We start from the raw sequence: 24,156 nt of genomic DNA on the forward strand, positions 1-24,156 counted from the left end.
CTCGATTCAATTCTCAGGATTCTTTTTTACGACCCATCGTTCAAATCTTATGGATACGTGCTGGCCGCGATTCAATTGAACGAACCGTATTGTAAGCAATGAATCAATTCTCATGACTCTTTGAACCAACGATCGCATTGTGATCCGATTCAATTCTCACGATTCTTTTTTACGGCTCATCCTTCAAATCTTGTCGATACGTGCTGGCCGCGATTCAATTGAACGAACCGTATTGTAAGCAATGAATCAATTCTCACGACACTTTGAACCAATGATCGCATTGTGATCCGATTCAATTCTCACGATTCTTTTTTACGGCTCATCGTTCAAATCTTATGGATCCGCGCTGGCCACGATTCAATTGAACGAACCGTATTGCAAACAATGAATTGAATCTCAATATTTATTTTTAATATTCGTTCAAATGAACGACTCGTTCAATCTTTGCCCACCTCTAGAAACACCATAAGAGCGCATTCACACACGCCGGTAATATCGGTGCCTGTGCCGCACCTGAAATCGATTGCAATATAAATAAATTAGGTCCTTCACATATACTCCGATCCGGTAAATTAGCCGGGGACTGGCAAATACAATAGAATTAAATAGAACTGTCGGAAGGAGTGCAAAGCCAGCGCCGACTCCGGCACCGATCTTGCCGGTGATAACACCTCATCATCGAGTGTGCCGAGACGATAACCATTCATACCATAAACTTTGGTATGAGACTACTATTACTGGAAATAGGTAATTTTATTTTTATATAGAATATCTACAATCTAGTTCTAAATTATAGATCGTTAACATTACCTACCTTTAATAGAAGCGGTCCTAGTACAGTTATACAATATTGCCAATTCTCCAAAAGCTTTGCCTGGTCCCATATGCCCCAGGATTTTGTCGTCTTGAATCACCTCAAATTCTCCGTCGGCAGACACGAACAAATGCACACCTGCATGGCCTTGCTTCAAAACATAGGAACCAGCGGAAAAGTCTTTTGGCACCATCGAATCAACTATTTCCCTTATTTGTGACGTATCCAGATTTTTTAGGAACGCATTGTCCATTAGCGCATCTTTGATGAGCTGCTTTGATCTAAATTTTAAATAGATTTGAGGTAATTTGAGGCATCTATTTTAGAATCGAAATTGTACAGGTAACAATGCAAAACCAGGTAAATACCCAGATACCTTAAGTTGTCAACCTATTATCATCAAATTGTATTTTATATACATTACGGCTTTTGCCAAATTCGAACAGCTTTTAAATTACAAAATGCATTTCGAAGACACTAGCCGTAGGAACTACAACTTTAGTAGTGTAAGCAGCAGAACAAATTACATTTGACAATGATAAAATCATAGGTCGACACAATTTAAGATTTTTTGACATTTGTCTGGTTTTGCATTGTTACCTGTTCAGTTTTAATTTAAAATACATGCAGTTTTTCTTAAATCCAAGTACCTATATCCAGACCTTTAAAAAATTCCAGGGATATTTAATTTCCCCAAAAAGTTTTCACAACATTGTAGAATAATATATAGATTGGAAAAACAAAGGTATAAAGGATATAATGTTCTAATGGATCTCTACAACCCTGGAGAAAACACATAAATGAGCTTATAGTCAAGTTGATGAATCTATTAAATCGACCGTCATGTATAGGGTGGGTCAAATTCGACGCTTTTAAAGGGAAACACCCTTTTCTATAGGAGATAGACGAAAACTAATATGGGTGTCTGGAGTTCAATTTTTATCAAAAACATGATGGTGAAAACCGCACATCGATATCTGTTACCGTTTCGGAGTTACGGGGTGTTTTTCAAAAATGTGCATTTTTAACAAATTGCTGTAACTCTTTTGCTATGGAAAATTTTCTATTTTTATGAAAACATTTCCAAAGTACTTTTTTACGTAGAATTTAATGGTTTAAGTATAATTTTTTTAAAATTAATAATTTAAGAGTTATCAACAGAAAAATTGATCTTTTATTTGGGACGCCCTGTATATTTTTAATTGAACGAAAAGAACATAAAATTACCTTTCCAAAAATATAGCACACTTTTATAGCAGATATTTTGTTATAATCACCAACGAAATACAGCATTTTTAAAAGTTCGCTACTTTTAAGTAGTAGGCTTTGGACCCCTAACTATCAGCTAACTATTGCAGCCAATTTCGAGAATAATTGATGATTAGCTAACCAAGATCCCAGCCGTTGGTCATCGAGGCCGCCGGTCTTAGTGCATATGGATTTTTGTCTTTGCGGGAGAATAAAGGTTCTTATTTTTAAATTGCCCGTATAATATAGACAAGAATTAGAAGTACTTAGCGGTTATGTGAGGGAATCTTTCACCCCCAACAAGAAATCTTCTCGCGGAATTCTTTCGTCTTGGTTTGCTATTAATTTTTATTGTTATTAGATATATTTTAAATGTGTTGATGTTGTTAAATATAGTTTAAATTGTTATAAAATTCTAAATCTCTCATTGTAAATATTATTTTCGTTTTAATCGCTGCTCAAAGCTACATGTTTCTTGCATTACAGCCGCGGTTCAAAGCCTACTTGTTCAAAGTGGGTGAATTTTTAAAAACTCTATATCTCGAACAGGAATCGAGCAAAATATCAAGTATGTTATATTTTTGGAAAGGTAATTTTAAATTATTTTCAATGAATTAAAAATATACAGGTTGTTCCATATAAAAAATCAAATTTTCTGTTGATAATTCTTAAATTTTTAATTTTAAAAAAATTATACTTAAACCATTAAATTCTACGTAAAAAGGTGCTTTGGAAATGTTTTCATAAAAATACAAAATTTTCCATAGCAAAAAAGTTACAACGATTTGTTAAAAATACACATTTTTGAAAAACGCCCCGTAACTCATAAACGATAACAGATATCATTACATAACAGATGCGGTTTTCACGATCATGTTTTTGATAAAAATTGAGCTACAGACACCGATATTATTTTTCGTCTATCTCCTATAGAAAAGGATGTTTCACTTTAAAAGTGTCCAAGGACCCACCCTGTACAATAAATGTTGGAAGTAGTAGATGAATACATACCGTGCTTTTATTTTAACTGTGAACATAGGGCTTAACAGAGTGCAATGCTATTTTGTTAAGTATTTTCATTTTTAAATTGACTGTTCCAATGCATTGGATTTGAGTGGTATGCAACCAATATTCACACAACAAAAAGATATTTTTGTTGTAAAATATATTTTTTATTTAGCTAAAAATAGATCTAGCTAAAAAAATTCCAAAAATCCTAAGTTTCAACGAAAAAAAAATTTTGTGTTTTATTTCATGTCTATTAATTTTTCGGTGAAAAACAGTATTACCTGTCGGTATTTCATCGATGGATGATAAAAGGTTGGTTATGGACTCACAACAGGAGAGTGATTTACAAATTACAGTGATTGACCGCCTATGTTCACAGTTAAAATAAAAGCAGTGTATACTTGATAATGTAGGGAGTATAATAATAAGGTAATTGGTATACATATTATAAAAAAATGCGGGAATCAACATAGAGAGCCTTCTGTATACAAAAATACACCAATGCTTAGCCTTTGTTGATGATTTAGTTATCTTAGCAAGAGATCGGAAAGAGCTGATATCGGTGACTAAAAGACTAGAAAATCAAGCGCAAAAAGTAGGCTTAGTGTTTAATGAGAAGAAAACGAAATTTATGGACTTGTCAGATAGTGATTTTTAGAAGGGAAGATGTCTACAAGTGAATTCTGAGAGAGGTAAACGATACAAGTTTGAGGAAGTAGATACATTCACTGTCATATCTAGGAGCCGTATTTCTAAGGAATCCAAATGTAACTCAAGAAAATATGGCAAGAGTAATGGCAGGAAATAGATGTGTCAGTGCACTACAGAAAATTATTAAGAGTAAGAATTTCTAGAAGTTTAAAAATCAGAATGTACCAAACAATGATACGACCAATAGTGCTGTATACATGTGAAACGTGGATGTTCAATGCAACGGAAAGTTCAAGGTTAGAGATTTGGGAAAGAAAAATACTGAGGAAGATTTTTGGAGGAAAGAAGATAGACAACATATGGACCAGAAAAACAAATGAAGAATTAAAGCAACTACATCGGGCACCGAGTATAACGGGAGTAGCAAGAGCACAAAGACTGAGATGGCTGGGATATATTGAAAGAATGGCTGAAGCAAGAACTCCTAGTATGATAATGAAACGTGAAATAGGTGAAAAGAGAAGGAGGGGTAGACCGAGAATCAGATGGAAAAATTATGTAGAAGAGGACTTGAGAAGTATAAGAGAGTGGCTGGGTGGAGAATAAAGGCGAAAGACAGAAACAAATGGAGAAATATAACCAATCAAGCCATGAGCCTTTTAGGCTTTTAGAGCTATAATATATAATTGGTATACAACTCTGGTTTACTACTTCTGAAGATTAACAGAAAAATATTGTCATGGAAATCTATCATCTTTTAGACTTGAATACAACTCAAATACTACAAAATTGACTAACCTGAAATCTTTCTCATATTTTGTAATAGTGATATCGCTGGCATTTAAAGTTTTTTCACTGGACTCTGCTGATACACCCTGTTTCTTATGATGGGCATTGTCGGTGTGAGGGTGTACATGAGTGTGCCCATTTTGCAGCTGAGGGACACTGTTAGCCATCGTATATTCTTCTTGGATACTTGTTAAAATATCTTCTTCTACGTGACATGGTGTTGTTTGTTCCAATACGCTCTAAAACAATATTAATTTATAGATACTTGTTAATATAAAATAAAGCACGGGGTATATAAACTGTAGTAATGCAATATTAATAAATTAGTATAATAATTAATTATATTTTTATATAAGTGATAAAAATAATTTAAAAAGAAATGGAAGTTATAATTTGTAATTAAAGTAATCCAGTGTTTTTGTAATTTGTTGGAATGTAATTTTTAGCATATTATTATGAGTATCCTGTATAGTATATAAAAATTAAAACAAATTGACAAAAAATATATGATCTGGTATTTTAGGATACTCTGCATTTAAAACGGCATATTTGACTTAACACAAAATTTGTTTGAAATTCAATATAGTGTTCAAAATACAAAAACTATACAAGTGGCTAGGAGATAATATAAGCAATTTCGTAGCCACTGTTAAACTTTGCTAGAAAAAAGGTGTCCTATTTAAATAATATCCTCAAAAACTTTTAACATAGTTAAGTATTGGTTGGGTATTGTGTGAGAGACCACAATATGATTTTTGCTCCATTATTAATATGTTCCCTGTCAAAATTATTTTTATATCAGCAAAAAAATGTTAATCATAATGTGTCTTTAATTGCACTGCTATTTATAGAACATAATTGTATTTTTGTTAATAAAATTCGTACAAGCTAAATATATCTGTAATTATGTACTCGTAGATTAATAAATCACAGGTGATAAGATTTGTTATATACATAACATAACCTTTCATGACGCAAATAAAAGTTTCCTGCTGTTGTGTGATGCAAATATGTTCACATTTGTAGAAATTAAGTTAGTTGATAATAATAATTTTATGTAGTATTAGGGTTAGTTAAGTTTTAGCAAATTATATTTACATATTTTACAACCCTTAATCGCAGAGTTTAAAAATATTAGATTATAGGTCAGGTTCGGTTAGGTTGCTGGGGTTTGGGATCATGTTTGATCCCTCACTCGGAGGCCTTGGGCCCAGTGCGATACCCCTGTTAAAACACTTCCAGTCCTTTGCAAAGTTCCCGATGTCGTTGATTTTGGCTTCTGCTGCTTCCTCTAGTCCCTCCGCATTCTCTGCAGTAGTCGTCGTTGGAAACTTTCCAGCTCACCAGGTTTACCCTCGTGGGACATGCGTACTAGATCCTTTTAGTGATATAATAGTTGTTTTGTCTTTTTGCTATCTACCATTGGCCATAGTCTTCGAGCTGTAGCGCAGTCGTCACGGTGTTGCCACGTCTTTTGCTGCTTGGCCTTGATGGCAGTTCCTATAGCTTCCTTCAGTGTGTTGATCGTCACAAGTAGTGAGTCATCTGCCACAGCCTCTCCCCTGGCCCCGTATTTGGCGAGTCTGTCTGCTTCCTGATTGCCCACCACATTGCTGTGGCCTGGCACCCAGCACAGAGTAGCCCCGCCATGACGGAGCCAGGACAGTGTTTTTCGGCATTCCATCACAGTTTTCGATCTCACTGATTGCATGGTGATGCTTCTTAAAGCGGCCAAGCTGTCAGAGTATATCACTATATCCCCTATTGGTCTATCAGCAATTTTCTCTTGTGTACAACTAGCCGCTTCCTTTATGGCGTAAACCTCCGCTTGTAGAACATTACAGCCATCCGATAGACTTAAAGATCGTTGGATGTCTAGTTCCTCTGAGAAGATGCCTATACCTGTGCCTCCTGAAGTTGCGGAAGCATCTGTGTAGACTGCTATCTCTTGAGTGTTCATTACTCGGTTGCTTTCTTATTCTTCTCTTGTCGGGATGCGAATCCTTATCTTTTCTCCAAAATCATGTTTGGTGAGCATATAGTCCGTTTCCTGGTCTAGTAGATGTGGACTCGTGTTCACCATGATTTTCCCTATCATTGGCAATATCCTCGAGTGACCGTAGTTGGTCTGGTTCCACAGATTGGATTCTGTTAATCTTAGGGCACCCTTACCGGCCAGATCCTTCACGAGCCAGTCGATTGAGGCGATTTTTTGTGAGGCTTTTTCTATTAGTCTCTTTAAGTACCGCTTCCCACCATACTAGTGCTCCATAAGTGATGATTGGTCTAACTATAGCAGTGTATGTCCAGTATATAATGTACGGTTGCAGACCCCATCTCTTTCCAAATAGTTTTTTACATGCATAGAATGCATTTATTCCCTTTATCATCCTTTCCTCCGTGTTCCTTTTCCAGGAAAGCTTCGAGCCCAGAATGATTCCTAAATATTTTGTCTGCTTAGCAAGTACAAAAAATGTCTTCTCTTCCAGCTTTGGTAGCGTGAACTTGAGTTCGGTTTTGTCTGGGTTGATGCCCAAACCATTCCTTATTGCCCATTCCGTTAGCTTCTTCAGAGCAGATTCCATGATGTCACTGATCGTCTGCAAGTCTTTGCCAACGATTAATATTACCACGTAGACTGCATATACCTTTATCCTAATTCCCTTCATTGTCAGAGAGGTCAGGATCGGGTTCATTACAATCAGCCACAGCTGAGGTGCTAATACCCCTCCTTGTAGCGTTCCTCTTATTGCACACTTTTTGGCTGAGCTGTTTTCCATCTCCGATGTAATAGTCCTGTTCTCTAGCATTTCTAACACCCAGTTGATGGTTAACTGCTCTACCTTTAGTTCCTCCATGGCTTTTTTGATAGCCTCTGCCTTTACATTATTGAAAGCACCCTCTATGTCTAAGAAAGCCACTAATGTGTATTCCTTATCCCTGAGGGATTTTTCAATTGTCTCTACTACCGAATGCAGAGCACTTTCGACTGACTTACCTTTAAGGTATTCGATTATATACTATTGTATATATAATATTATTTTATTTGAGGTAGCCATCAGCTTGATCCATTGCGACCTTTCTAGATCTATTGTGGTCCTCTTGTGATCCTTAGGTTCATTCTCCAGTCCAATTACTATTTTCAAAAAGTTTAGCAACTTGGAGACTAAACCCTTTAAATAGCTCTCAGGGTCTTAGGATGTAAATCTTTAGTTTCTTCTTGATATCGAAAACTTCCTAGCTGTATAATACAGTAAAAATAAAGACAGTGAAATACTAAACAAACGGTCTCCAATTTTGCCTCATAATTTAACATTTATTGTTTCTAGACTCAGATGTAAACAAACATTCGAGCATAAAGTGGTTGGAACTCCAGGTTGTCCACAGGGAACCTAATTGGAAAAAGCGTAAATTTAAAGAAGCCGTTTTTAGAGAAAACAATAATAACATCTTTAGTTATCCTAGTATGGACATTCTTATATGACTCTTATATGACGATCTATTGAGGACGGAAATGCCAAAGAACGTAACGTTAATTGGATTTGAAGACAATATAGCAATGGTAGCAGTTGATAGGAGTGAGGACTGGCTCATGGAAAAAGGTAATCTGGGTCTAATGATGGTCGTAAACTGGATCTCAGACTCGCACCAGAAAAAAAAACAGAAGCGGTCTTCCCAACTAAAAGGACTAACTTGAAACAAGTGCATTTTAACCTGCTTCGAACACGAATTGTACCTGATAGATCATTGAGATATCTCAAGGTGTGGCTGGACAACAAGCTCACCTCCTCCATACACGTACATCGCACCATAGAAAAAGCGGAGAAAACCCTTTCCAGACTTATGCCATATATAGCCGATCCAAGCTAATCTAAAAGGAAAGCACTGGCATGTGTAATGCAATCCCAGGTACTCTATGCTGCACCAGTGCGGAATAACGCAACAAATAATAAGATACTTACCAGCAAACTCACTAGAGTTCGTAGACTAATATGCATTAGAATAAATCTACGTGTACAAAACAATCTCAGCCTGAAGCAGTCGGAGTAATAGCTACAACACCACCCATAGACCTTCTTATCATCATACCCATAGACCTTCTCATCAATGAAAGAGCCAACATACACAACGGATAGGAGAGAGACACGGCGCCGGCGCGAAATTCACTAATGGTCAATTGGCAGGAGCACTGGAGGACTAGTACCCAAGGCCGATGGTTGGAGATATAGGATCATCATGAACATTTAATTGCAACTGGCAGAATAGGCGCTACGGGGAGGTCGACTACTACTTCACCAAGGCCCTCTCAGGGCACAGCTGCTTCAGCGCATTCTTCTATAAAAGAAAAAGATCAAATACGAAGATTTGTTGATACTATGAAGCAATAGATAATGCGGAACTCACATTCTTTGCTTGTCCTAAATGGCAAGGCACAAGAGAGAGATATCAGAAAGAATTGGCAGTTTACTTTGGAGAACTTTGCCTTGGACATTATGGGACAAGAACATGAATGGAAGTTAACCTATAAAGTTATACGGACGATCGGGATAAGTAGAGACTATTGTTATTAAAAAAATAAGGATTGATAGTAGAAGGGTGAAAATTTAGAGTTGTTTTTTAATGCCACACAAAAATTTTGTCCATAAAATAAAAATTTGATGAAAAATTTTTATATTAAATTTTAAATTTAATGAAAATCGGTTAAGCCCTTTCGGAGGAGTATGGTAACTAAAACTGTGACACTATGACAATCAATAGAACGAATATTTAATGTTCATTATAGAAGTTAGTTCAATAATATATATAAGAAAGGAATCTTATATATATTATTCCTATATTTGATTTAAACCATATCTGTCAGAACTATCTGTAGCTTTCCTCGCCATTGTAGCCTCGTTTCTCCCTTATTCAGATACGGGTGGACTAAGGAAGGAAATATCAGTATATTTAGCAGGACAATAAACGGCAAACGCTGCTCCATTGAAATCAAGGAGCGGAAATTAAAATACTTATCGCCCAGCAGCTAAGCGACAACTTTTATTCCGTTAAAAATTGCTAGAATTACAATCCATTTTTTATCAGTGGGTTTTGATCTTCAGGTTAATCCATTGAAATATTATTAGAAAATAAAATGAAAGAGGACAATAAAAATGAAGCTTTATGCATTTTCAGTTTTTTATTTTATTATCTGTAAGTCCTATAGTGTTGTACAAGAAGGAATAAAAACATTTAGTAATATAAGAGCTTTTATCTAAAGTGTGAGAAAACAATTACGACATTATTTTATCACAATATTAGTAAAGAGTCTGGAACAGAATTACATCAAACAGCAAACAACACAGTCCCTTGAATAGAATAATATGCAAGGGAAAAATCACTGAACTAAGGATAGATAAAGCAGAATATGTTGATGATGAAACTATTTTCATTATCAAGTCAAAAAATTAGAAGAAAGTTATTTAAGTTATAGTATACCATATGTTAAGTTATAGTTACGGTATTATGTAATCAAGTTATCTGTAATGGCGTTAACATATTTAGGACCAGAAAATGAAAAGAACTTATTTTTTAATTAATTTTTTATTTAATTAAGGTTATTTCCAGCTAAAAGGTTTTTATGGCACGCATAAACAGTATGAGTACAATTTCAAAAATATTGCACATAAGTCTGTCAATACAGACAACAGACATTAAATACTGCGCAAGGATAAAAAATATATAGAGTTTCCCTTATTATAGAAATACTAAAACTCTACTAGATCAAGATCAAGCGGCCCATACATTATCAAACAAATTGCGCAACAAAGCGATGCACAACGTTGCGTAGCACAACTGATTCAGCAGTTCATACATTATCAAGCAAGTTGCGCAACAAAGCGATGCGCAACGTTCCCTTGCACAACTGCATCACCCATGCACTTAGTAAAATTTTGATCAATTTTTTATTAAAAGTTGTGCATCGTTTGAGAAACAATCATGTCCTCAATTGCCATTGCGTCAATTATTACCGTATATACCTCAATGCTTTTTATAACTACTAGTGGGTAAATGAATTTCTAGATATATTACGAATTTTTTTGGAACTTTAGTTTCGGAGATATAAATTTAATCGGACCTTTTTAAAAAAATTAATTTTATATTTCAGAAACTATTAGAGACAGAGTTTACCAAAAATGCTTTTTATTACTACTAGCGGGTAAATGAATTTCTAGATATATTACGAATTTTTTTGGAACTTTAGTTTCGGAGATATACATTTAATCGGATATTTTTAAAAAAAAATAATTTTATTTTTCAGAAACTATTAGGGACAGAGTTTACCAAAAATGCTTTTTATAACTAGTGGGTAAATGAATTTCTAGATATATTACGATTTTTTTTGGAACTTTAGTTTCGGAGATATAAATTTAATCGGACCTTTTTAAAAAAATTAATTTTATTTTTCAGAAACTATTAGAGACAGAGTTTACCAAAAATGCTTTTTATAACTACTAGTGGGTAAATGAATTTCTAGATATATTACGAATTTTTTTGGAACTTTAGTTTCGTAGATATAAATTTAATCGGACCTTTTTAAAAAATTAATTTTATTTTTCAGAAACTATTAGGGACAGAGTTTACCAAAAATGCTTTTTATAACTAGTGGGTAAATGAATTTCTAGATATATTACGAATTTTTTTGGAACTTTAGTTTCGGAGATATAAATTTAATCGGACCTTTTTAAAAAAACTAATTTTATTTTTCAGAAACTATTAGAGACAGAGTTTACCAAAAATGCTTTTTATAACTTCTAGTGGGTAAATGAATTTCTAGATATATTACGAATTTTTTTGGAACTTTAGTTTCGGAGATATAAATTGATGGTGTCAATGATACCAAAAAACGAAAAAGAAAACAAAGAATTTGGATGAAAGAACTACAAGAACTAAAATATTGCACAACGAAGCGCAACACATACAAACGCGCAAACGCCTGTTGCACAAAAGAATTCATACATTCTTGAAACTTATCAAACAATTGCGCAACGCATCAAACGTTAAACCATACATTGGCAACTCGGCGCAACAGCCTGTGTTGCGCAATTTGTTGCGCAGTTTGATAATCTATTGGCCGCTTCAAGGAAACACAGAGGACAAGCGATCTCTATTGTATTGTAAATTTGGTGAAATAAAGTAAGTCCATGTATTTTGCAGCGTTTAATGACAATTTTCTATTTTAGGAATTCTGGTCTCCTGGTAGGAGTTCTAACGCTTCCGATGAATTTTGAGGTTGTTTTATCTTGGACCTTTTCGCTGGTTGTTTTGCAATTAGAAAAGAAGGTCCCAAAGTATGATGACTTGTGGTAAATTAGACCAGGGACAATAACGGGATTCTTGCCCGGCATAGCAAATATTTAATCTAACTTTCGAATGCAATTGCTTTCGAATGCAAGAGAGGTTTTACTCTAAAATAAGATCAGATTTGGATTATACACCTTCAAATATATTTGGCTTGTGTACTTTATTTTAATCAAAAATACGGTATTTTTCTCCTCTACCCTTGAATTTATAAATCTTTACAAAAATTATGCATGGTTTTAAAAATAGATTTAAAATCAAAATTAAAAACAGAATTAATTAATATGTCTAGATAATCTAAAATTAATATTTCGGTATTATGGATATCAACAGGAACGAGTTTTTTAAACATTCAACAACCAGTTTACCACTTTTTAAAAGTAATAAGAAACAAGGGAAGCATAATAGCTTTTGAATCCACTTAAAAAATATATCTATAAGATCGGTCAGATCTCATTTATTTAAATCAATTATTTACCGCTTTTATCATTTATAAAATTGCATAAATATTTAATTAAGATCAGGTAAAATGAACAGAAATATTTAATAATCAAGTTTGCATTACTGATAACCAGCTCTAAAGTATTATAATTAATTCTGATCGGTTGATAAGGTAAGGTTAGATAAGGGATAGAAGAAAACGAAAAGACTAATAATCTATCTAGAAAAGGAGCGAACACTCCACTAATTGGACCAGAACCGTTCTGCTTCCCAAGGGGAAACCAACTCAAAGCGGAACTCACGAACCTATAAGACACCATCCGTAACCTGGAATGGGAATCCTCCAACGGTCTAAGACACTCGAAAAAATTTCTCAGAACTTACGACCGAGAAAAATAATAGATTTTCCTTGATTTCAGTAAGAATAATAATCTTTGGATTGTGACGGGGGTTTTTTTAACAGGACACTGTCTCCTCAACGAACACCTCAGTAGATTGAAGCTAAATAACAACGGCGAATGTAAATTCTCTGGGGAAAATGGGGAAAAACCAGAACACCTCATCATTGAATGTGCAGAGACGATACACATTCGTGTCATGACGTTTGGTAGACTGATATCGGAGATGGAGAACTAACCTCTGTAAAAGCGTCTCAGATTCTGGCTTTTTCAAAGCCCTGGAACTGTATGATGAATTATAACTCGTTATAACTGAAGAAAAGGGGAAACACAACAAATCTGTAAAGTTGCGGTGATTAACCCCCCTCCCATCTTTCTTTAGGAGGTGCGAGACCTTGTCGTTGGGAGGGAAGCTCCTAGTCAGGTGCTAGGAGGAATCTCCTCTGGCACTTTAGCGGGGTCTAAGGAGCATCTCATTGTCTTCTCCCGGGCTGTAGTGTCGTGGCCAAGGAATAGCACCAAGACGTATATCGATGCCGGATGGGACTACCCTGTCCATCATACCAGGCACCCTCTACTGTCTGTGGTCCTGTATAGGGGCAGAGGGTGTAGGGGGGGTCTTAGCCTAACCGCCCGGACCAAGAGGAGACAACCTCAACAAAAACCTAAATCCTATGATGGCGGGACCTGGTCAAAGGGATGCGTGGCTAGATAGAAGATGGAGCATTCTCCTATCCCTGTGCCCTGCACTAGCTTATGCAGGTCCTTGATAGGATGGGAGCATAGTTCCTCCGGTTCTAGCCTAGCTTTCCCAAATAAAACAACAATACCCCAGTTCCTACATCAATATCCTAATTTCCCAAATAAACCAACAAGAAGATTCCCATGTATGATGAGTTACAAACTGTATGATTGGCTATAACTCAAGAAAGGGGGACACAATAGATTTTTAAGGCCACGGTGATTAACCCCCCACTTACTCATTCTACAGTCTACAACTCCCCTCCCATACTTCTACCTTCTCCAGTGTAAACTTAAAGTGAATTAAAGAAAAAGAGGACACAAACATTTTAGTGCTATATATACAGGGTGTCACAATTATGTATCACAATTTTTAACCTAGTTTCAGTTTTAAAGAAAGGCATTAAGAAAATTGATATTCTGTTTATAACAAAAAAAAATATAGTTTTTGACTCAAAAAATACTCCAAGAGCAATATGTAAATTGATCTTAATTTTAAATAAAAATATATATATTTATGTGATACTCGTATTTTAAGTATTACGTCATTGTTTAGGATAAATTAAAACAAAAAAACAATAAAATTTATACGCTATTTGAAAATTTGTACAGTAATTTCTATCTTGGACAAAAATAAATATTGAATAGACAGCAAAGTAATATAATTTTTAATAATTCTTTTAATAAAATAAAAATGTATTAATTATAAATCGAATTAATAATTATTGAATTAAGATTAAACTATATTTTTTTTGTTGTTTCATTATTTATAAATTATACTTAAAAATAATTAACAAAAATATACAAATATTTAATATGTTGTCAATAAATGATTTGTTATGTTATGGTTTCATAATAAAATTTTATATTTTTTATAGTTAAAAAATGTAGTTTCAATCGCTACCTCCAGTTTGAATGTAATTCGGAGTAGTAATTTAATTGGAGGTATGGAAGACTGTAATTGTGTCTCAAAATTACTATCTAACATTGTCGATAAATAATTTAAAAATAAGTTAAGAAGGCTAAATATTAATAATTAATTAATGGTTTTAGTTTAAACAATAATCTATTACATACTTGTATATGTATTTTATTATGAACAAAGTCGAATAATATTAATAAGAATAAATCGAATTTGCGTTTCTAAAAATATATTTCAAATAATTTTCCTCTTTCAACAATGTCCATTCTAAGATCCTGACAAAGGTCAGGAATATTCGTAGAAATAAAGAAACACATTCACTCTTTTCAGATACATATGTATATTTTTAACTTATAATAAATCGGATAAAAATAAAAAGTAAGACATGGTAGCTTTATGCATTTATTCAGCTCAAAATATAAAATAAAAACTCATTCTTCAATTGTTAATAAAATCCGCAATATATCGTGATTATGTGAACTTTTAAGATATATTAATAGGTATATCGATATTAATAGATTATACATCTGAACAAACATTGAACAAAAATATAAAATTGATTATCAAAAAATTTCCATTATAATTTTCGAAATACCACGATAAATGTACTATTGACTAATTTTCTTTCTATCACCTTACTATTATTATTTTTTTAGTTTTTATGATTACATTTAATTAAATGTAATTGTAAAACTGTTTTATGTCAAATTTATTAAAATCATTTTTATGAAAGCCTTATAACATTAACAAAATATAATTTGCCTATGTTTACTCTAAAAACTATTACCAACTCTTGATAGTCAACTATCATAAGATATAATTATGTACTTGTATCATTAGTGTTCAGATTGATAGATGTTTTCAATTTAGTGTTTGACTAAATGGTAAAATTATATTTGAGATTTTCTATTAGAGCTTTTTAAATGTAATTATACCGAAAATACTGATAGTTTATAAAATTTATAAAGAAGGCATTTAACTGTTTCATATTAAAAGCTATGTAAAGAATGCTACAGATTGCAGAATAGTACACTTAGAGACTGGCTTGCAAAAGTGCATTCGGTGTGTTAAAATCCTGATTTTGATTTTTATGTTGTATTATTTTATTATTTAGTATAAACCCTATAAATGCTGATTCAGCTAACTATCAAGAGAACATTATTTAACTTATTTAATCACTTAAATTCCATGGTTTCAATTATACTTCATACATTTTAGTTTACGACCATTCACAATTAATAGAATATTCTAGGAACAGCTGGCGGTAGTCTGTTGTTGTTGTCTCCATATGGAAAGCCTAATAATTTAGTTTTAAAACACTAAACCTTTTATTCATAACCACAATTTCCCTTCACGGATGATAATCAAAGGCCCAAATGACATTATCCGCACATTTTGAAGTATAATTAGTTAAAAAAGTTAAGATTTTACTAACCTTTTCTATTGATTGAAAACTACTACCGCTAATTTTGATGTACTAAATGATTGTTACATTAAAATGTGTCATTTATTGTTAAGTGTCCGTTTCACTAGTCCGAAAAAGTAGCAAAAGAAGCGTTCGGCATTTAACGTGTAAAACTGGCTTTCATGTAAAACTGGCTAGGTATTTTTACACAAATGAAGAAGAAAATTAAAGATAAAAGATTATACTATATCCGTATTGTAGCACATTTTTAAACAGCTTATTTATTTTTAAGATTTTGATGGTGAAACTAACTACTCGAAAATAAAGACATAAAAAACTCGAAAATAAAGACATAATTTAAAATTCCGTTACAATATGGAAATAGATTGAAGTTTTGTGATTACAGTGATATATAATTTATATGGTTTTGTAACAAATTACTCGCTATTTTATGGCAAATGCTGAAGATCTGCAAACCTTACTCAAGCCTTTAATTAAAGCACGTGTGTTTGGAATTTTAGGTGTAGCTTGACACGACAGGATCGGGTTAAGTCTTAAGCAGATTTCTGAAATATAATATATATATTTCGTTCACCCACACACCATATACCCGCCTTACCCGACCTCTGAGAGTAACCCGAAAGTACAGCGTAATAGACTTTTAAGATTATAATATATATTATAATTACAATTAATAGACGAACAACAATTGATTCCACTAATTTCGAAGTTCACGATTAATGGCGTCGAGTTTCGAAGTCACTAATGAACTTAAACAAGGACTCATCATCATTAAATAGATTAATATTAACCTGAGTTTTTAGCAAAAACTTACCTTGAGCTTATGAACTTCTCTATGCAACTTCAGTAATTCATTCTCCTTGGAACTCAACAGGTTCTTCGTTTCGTGCAACTCCACTTGCGCTGCGCTATATTTCATCTCCATGTCGCACAAGTCTTTCTTCAACCTGGCCACCACATTCTTCAAATGTTCGTAATCTTCAATATTAACGTTCGACATCTTCATGTTCGGTTTCACCTCCAGTGACTTGGAACTTTTCTTCGTTTGATTCGCAAAGGTTTCGTCGGTCGACGGTCGAGATTTTCTGCGAAAGTTTGTAGTGATTTCGTTCCCCATCGGACCGAACAGCCCAAATTCCTTCAGGAACTTTTCAGCCTCTTGTTCTCTGGATGACTGCACTCCGTTGGCGTTATTTAAGGATAAGGCAGTGCCTTTATGAAAATTGTCCGGTTTATTTTTAATTTCGGGATAGAGATGAGCTGGGAAAGTTTTTTTCTGGTAATCTTCCTCAGGGACCTCGACCGGAATAGGAAATGTGATTTCGGGATGATTGAGGAAAACGTTCGTTTTGATCACGCTAGAAGGACTAGCTGTTCCGGGGCTTTTCGGCTTGAGACACACGTTGGGTTGCCGGCTGGTCACCTCGGACAAGTCTATTTCTGGGCTGGACAAACGTTTGTCGACGTGTGTGTCACGTGGCACCGGAATGGAGTAGGACCGCGACGTGCCCGACAACTTGAGTTCATTTTTGCATTTGCACTTTGCGAAAAAACTGCCGCATTGGTGATTGCTCCCGCGGTTGACGTTTAAATTCTGGCGCGAAACGTCGCCGAAACGACGGTCATCCTCTTCGTCGCGAAGGCGATGGTGGGAGCCGGGAACCGTCTCGTCCAGGGACTCCCTTTGCGCATGGACTAACATAGCGGAAATCTCGTGTACGGAAGCTGGATACGTTTTTAAACCGTAGGAAGTCTCCTTTAGGACCATCTTGGTTAGCTGCTTGAAACAAGGTGACGATCGGTCCTGGATTTCCGAATGGGCCATGTGAAAGATTTCATCGGCCTGAAATCAAAATATTATTGTTTTAGAGATGTCGGTGGAAAAATATTATTGGCAATGCAGAAACGTACTCGCTAGCTTATTCATTCAAATAATGCGCCAGACGGTCGATTTAAAGTAATAAATAAAGAATAATACAAAGTGGTCCAAACTGTATTCCGGAAACTTAACTTGAATAAGTAAAAAAGTTCGTATAAATATATGTTCTAAAATGCTTAGTATCGGAGATACAGGATGTAGAAGTTTCTTTTTTATTACAATTTTTTTCAAATAATTTGTGAAGTAACGTAAATATTTCGATGAAAACTGGAGTTTTTTGGCATGAGAAATTTGATTTTGATGTCAATATGACTCCTACTTGTAGAGGGCGCCATCTATATATTTTAACTGGTTTGAAGAGTAATAACTTTTCGTCCGTACTTGAATAAAACTACTTAGTAAAAAGTAGTACATTTACGTCGGTTTTTTTTACGTAAAAAAGGTCTCTTGGTAAAAATCGCTACGAGTAATGGTTCTCGAGATATTTGGAATCGAAATTATCGATACCTGTCATCATTGACATAAATTAAACGTGTATTGTTATATTAACGTAAATAGTTATTAGACTGAAATCATATATTTAAAATGTTTTTGTGCCAAAAGTTCAACAGAAACTGTTTTATCATAGTTTTTTCGCAGAAAAATTTATGATGAAATTAAAAAAATAAAAATTTCCCAAATTTATTATTTCACTAAAATAACTATCTACACAACATGATTATTTATTGTTAATAATGACATGTATTGACTATTTCCATTCTAGATATTTTGAGAACGGTTGCTCGTACCGATTTTTACCAAAAGACATTTTTTACAGAAAAAGTCACGGTAGTTTTATACAGGTACGGACGAAAAGTTATTACTCTTCAAAGCAGTTAAAACACATGTAGGTGGCGCCACCTAGAAACAGGAGTCATATTGAGATCTTTGAATAAGAAGACTAAGGAAGGAGCATAATGCTATCCATGTATTCATGCATGGTGGGCGGAAAAGCCACCATAAAAGCTCTCTAGGGTGGGGATCCTTGACAGTTCTGTTTGACGATTCATTTGACACATTTGAATGTGATTTGAAATTTTGTGGATTTGTCAGTCTATACGGAGCTTATTTTATGTTATTTATTATTTATTCTACTACTGATAGTTGTATAAAGGTAGTAAATCTAGATGGAAATTGTGGCAGAACTTAAATTAACAGTGACACTATCGCGATTTATCGAAAAAGACTCTAAAATAGTTGGTTGTGTAGCGTGCGCTAGATCTCGGCAAAAATTGAGTGAAATAATGGAACAACTTTTCGCTAGTAAGTGACTATATAATATACATACGTGTAGTAAACAGATCATTTATGAAATTCACTTAAATTAACTAAATTATATATTTTTCTTGCATTTTAGCTTTTATTTATTACTTGTCAAAGATTAGATGTCAAAGAATTTAGATACGTTAATTTGACTTACCTGCTTCAGTAGCGTATCGGATGTTTGTGTTAATAAATACTTATTATAACTTATCTATTTTTATTAGAATTATATATTTTTATAACAATTTTAATAACTACCAACATTTATTCACAACGTAAAATAAAACAACAAATTATTGAGTCTACCCCACGTCTACCCTACATCATAGTTTTACATTTTTTAAATACAATTAGAACGACACTGATAAACCGGAATTTAAGTCGGCCATATTTGAGGCCCATCGCGGTGTACCTAAGATTTTTGATATGCTCCTTCCTTAGTCTTCTTATTCAAAGATTGAGATCAAAATAAAATTTCTCTTGTCAAAAAAATCGCAGAAACCATTTTTCATCCAGATGTTGACGTTACTTCAGAAATTATTTGGGAAAAATCTAAATAAAAATGAAACTTTTTATGAAAGTATTTTAGTACATACATTTATATGAACTTTTTTACTAATTTTTATCTGCAGAATATGCTGCCGAAGTTTCCGGAATACAGTTTGAACCATCCTGTATAACAAATATGCAGTTGTATACCGGGTGACAATGAAATTGAATGCACTTAATTATGTTATAAATTTGAAACTTTTTTGGTAAAACATATTTAATTTATAGGTTTATAATATAGGGTTTTTCACGCAACTGCTTAGGGTACAATCTAGTACGTTACAAATTTGAATGTTTTGAATCTTTTGCATGTTAAGATCATTTCCAGGTGCTATTTATTTTAAAAGATTTTCCATTTGCTGGTACTTTCGGTTTAACTGAAAGTTGCTGTTAATTTGTTTATTGCATAAAGCAAAAGGTATAAGCCGTACCAATTAATCTTGTAGATGCGTAATGGAGCGCGCGATTTTTAAATCCATTGTTGCCAACCATGAACATATTTGGCACCGGGCTGACTAACTAGAACTTAAATTTCCCGCTGGGGATTCAGGTAGTAGCTCTGCTGAAAAAAATGTCATTGTCATTCGTTTTGACACTTAGTTTTGTATTAAGAGTTTTTGGTTTAAATGAATTGTGTTGTGATACTTTAAGCTTAAACATTTTTACTAGCAGACTTTGCAGTTGAACATTGTTCTTTTTAGAACCTCTTTTAGTGCAAATTGTACACGATAGCTTAATAGCCGTTACAAAAAAATCATTACAACGTTATTAGAATATTTTGAGCGGGAATGTCGTAGTAATGGTCCTTTATGTCCCTTAAGTGCTGTTAAGGAGGTGACTTTTGTTGATGTAAATGAAGGGTCCAGGGGAAATCTTGATAAGCGCCAATTTCTTAATTTTAGGATTTTGCAATATTATATTAGTAGGTCTAACTGGCCTCAAAATGTATTAACTCCTCAGGGCAATGAAGTGTTAAATCCTGTGATATATGCCTGGTAGAAATAAATAGAATAAATGGCAAGAAACTGATAACTACCAGCCGTCCAGTCCTCTCCTGTAAAATCAGTGAAATGGCGCTTATCATGTTTTTCCCCTAGACCCTTCAAATAATAACTGTTTATATATTTATAATTAATTTACTTTTGTTTCCTATAATATTTTGATTAAAAAAAAATATGTAAAAGTGGGCAATGCTGTGCCGGTCAAGCTTAATCACGTGACTAAAAGTTTATTTGGTATGATCTTTATAAAATAATTTATGTAATAAAATATTACACATTAATCAATAATTATTGTTTATAAATAGAAAATGCGAGTTTTGATTGAACCATATTTTGAAGAAAAAAAAATTGTAATTTATTGAACAAAAAGCAATCAACTGATATTTTGTGCAACAATTATGTTTTCGCTTTACACACTTTTGGCATTTGGCATAGTACATGCTTTTGGTTTACCGCAAAAAAGTATCAAAGAGTAGAATCATAGAAAAATAGAAACCCTATATATTTTTTGATTTTTGTATTCTAAATAAGATTATAAAAAAAACATCCTGTAATAATGTTCTCTACCTAAGTTTAACCGTTTTTGAAATGTCAAGAATGCCATTTGCAGAAGAAAAGATAATTTTTTTTTTCAGCACTGATGATTTTTTTCATAGATTTAGATTGTTTGTCTTAACCGACCAAACTTCCCAGACACCCTCAGGGGTAAAATGGGTGTTTTCGATTTTGTCTTAACCGACAGTGAAACCAAGATTAAAAAAGCAACAGCGTAATACAGGTACAGATGAAAATTTATTACTCTTCAAAACAGTTAAAACTTGTACGTGGTGCTCCTACAAGTGGGAGTCATATTAACATCGAAATCGAATTTATCATGTAAGAAACAGCTATTTAACAATTTTATCCAAATATCGATGTTTATAGTTTGGTTAGGTTAGAAAAAAGAGAAAAAAAAAAGACTTGCAAGAGTCTTGCAGCAAGACCAAGACCAAAACCAAGACTTCTATTAGACTGTAAGACCAAGAGCTAGTGAGTTTTAGTTTTGGTCTTGCTCATAACTAATTCTACTACTTGGTGCACTAATTCTAATGAGAAATTTGAATAATAGTCTTGTCAAAAATTGCTTGATCAGCAGAAACTTGAATTATAAAACTTTTAGATCTTTCAGTACTTGGAGAAGTTTATAAACGCGTAAGTAATAATATATTGATAAAAACATGGTTAATTTTCATGCAATGTCACATACTTATTTAGCATTTTTTTCTAAGTAATGTATGAAGAACTCGATTGTTTTTTAGTTTTATTGTCTTGAATATTATTTTTATGCTCAAATATTTACATAAAAAATATAAATTTACTTTAAAACAATAAGGAGACTATAATACTGTTGTTAATTTGAAAAGCACATTTTGTTATTTAGACGTAAATGGACTTAATTGAAAAATTAGATACTTTGGAAATCCCCACTTGGTATTTTGATTTAAAAAAAAGTTTTGTTTATTAATTTATTTCTACTTTTAGACAGATATACACTGACAGACGTATAATATGCAAGTAAAAATAATCGGATAGATAAAATGATCAAGTTTGTTTTCCATATACCGTATATGATCGAAAAAAAAGCGGCGTCAGCGATAACTATGAAATGAAGGTCGCTGTCATTTCCCAGCCAACTGGACGCCGCCAACTTTTTTTTTCGATCATACGGTACTATAGAGATCTGCCAGATGATACCAGTGACAGTTGACGCCTGCCATTTTAATACACAGGTAAAGTCGTTTGTCAAAATCTTCTCTGTTTCGTTGTACATACTTTACATATAACTTTTGCGTTATTACAAAAATATGACGAATTCAATATGTCTATACATATAGAAAAAAAATTGTAGAAAAGACATTTTTATGTCTTTTCAAAAGTGAACTAAGAAATTTCAGTATGAATTTATAAAATATTAATAGCAGATAGACAAAAACTACAATTATTTGGATTAGGAGAAACATTATGAAAAAAATACACATTGGAATCTGATATTCAATTGTTTTTTAATGGAAAATGTGAGTTTTGATGAGCTATATTACGAAGAAAGAAAAATTAAACTTAATGGATAAAAAACAATTAAATAGTGTTTTATGAAACGATTTTGTTTTTATCCTGTAACAGGGTGGCTCGAATTCGACGCTCATCATTGGGATTTCGAAAACCGTAAGAGATACAGGATCGGTTAAATGGAGGCAAACTTGCGCAATTTGATGCTCAATAAAATGCCGTATAGCATTTATATTTTTTATTTTTTTTGCGTAAAATATTCTGGTGATGGAATTTTCTGTACGAAACGTCGGCAAAAATCAAAGTGACTATATATAGTGTTTTAAGAGTGATAAAAGGATTTAATTAAATTGAAAAAAAAATCAGGTCCGTAATTAAAAAAATTAAATTGATGATGGTCGCCAGAAGCCGAAACGTCAGAGTCAATATTTAATCACACAGAGTTATAGAGCAGAAAAAGTAGCCATGAAAATGTGTTTTTCATTTTAAGTTATCTTAACAAATAAAACCAGGAAACAATAGAAAACAAAATTGAAAATTCCGGTTTTTTTTTCGAATATATTCGGAAGTATTCGGAATTTTCCAAAATGCAATACGGCATTTTATTGAGCATCAAATTGCGCAACGTTGCCTCCATTTAACCGATCCTGTATCTCTTACGGTTTCCGAAATCCCAATGATGAGCGTCGAATTCGAGCCACCCTGTACATAGTTGATTTACTGCTAAAGGCCTGTAGGTAGACACTGATTTACTAAAATAACATTTATTTTTAAAAATGATTAAATAATTTTCATAGGCATTCACTTATATATTTTCTAAATTTTGGATATTCCGTTTTACCCGTATTGTTAAATTATAATGAATTATTGCTTTAAGCCAACGGTCTCAAAAGTGGCTCACCCCTATAACTATTTTATTTTTTCAGATAAATGAATGAGATTTGCTATTTTACTGTATGACATAAATTAGGATTGATTGACGTATTCATTTCTTTTTGGTAATTTCTTGTTGCAACGGAAATTACTACAATTTTTGACTTTTAACTGGGACCATCGGCATTTTTTTACTTTATTCGACAAAAAATGGCACTGTAAATAGAATGACATAGCATATGTCAATTTTTGACATTTTCAATTAAAAAAAAATAGCATTTTAAATTTTAGAAGTCCATGGCCACAAATATAACGACAATTTGACCTAAAATACCAAGTGTGTGGTACCAAATTATTCCAAATATGCTAATGAGGCACCCTCGTACCATTTGAAAAAATTGAGATATTGTTAAAAATATGATTTGGGCATATTTTAACCGCACGAAAAACATTAGATGATCAAATCTATTTTTGCAAAGCTTCTTGATTAAAAATTAGTATTTTTAATACAGCCATGGCACTATAGATTGAAATTTAAAATACGATTTATTTCTAAAAATGTCAAAAGTTGATATATATTGAAATATATATCAACATATATTATTCTATTCAGAGTGCCATTTTCTATCGAATAAAGTAAAAAAATACCGAGGGTGCCATTTAAAAGTCAAAAATTTTAGTCATTTCCGGTAAAACTGGAAGTGACCGAATACAACTGAATATGTCAATC

At 33.2% G+C, this 24,156-nt stretch overlaps 1 protein-coding gene across 2 annotated transcripts in view; it reads right to left on the reverse strand.

Annotated features, from left to right (window-relative positions):
- LOC115883833 (cGMP-dependent protein kinase, isozyme 1-like) overlaps positions 1-24,156 on the reverse strand; it is a 61,261-nt gene that overhangs the window by 17,130 nt on the left and 19,975 nt on the right. For both annotated transcript variants that reach the window (XM_030902241.1, XM_030902248.1), the window contains exons 2-4: positions 16,591-17,619; positions 4,520-4,749; positions 815-1,095 (exon numbers count right to left, since the gene is read on the reverse strand). In XM_030902241.1, coding sequence (XP_030758101.1) covers positions 815-1,095; positions 4,520-4,749; positions 16,591-17,601 — 1,522 coding nt within the window. In that variant the 5' untranslated portion in view covers positions 17,602-17,619. The remainder of the gene's footprint in view (positions 1-814; positions 1,096-4,519; positions 4,750-16,590; positions 17,620-24,156) is intronic.

This window comes from Sitophilus oryzae, unplaced genomic scaffold (genome assembly GCF_002938485.1).
Source record: "Sitophilus oryzae breed Bouriz unplaced genomic scaffold, Soryzae_2.0 scaffold_111_pilon_pilon, whole genome shotgun sequence".
Taxonomy (NCBI): domain Eukaryota; kingdom Metazoa; phylum Arthropoda; class Insecta; order Coleoptera; family Curculionidae; genus Sitophilus; species Sitophilus oryzae.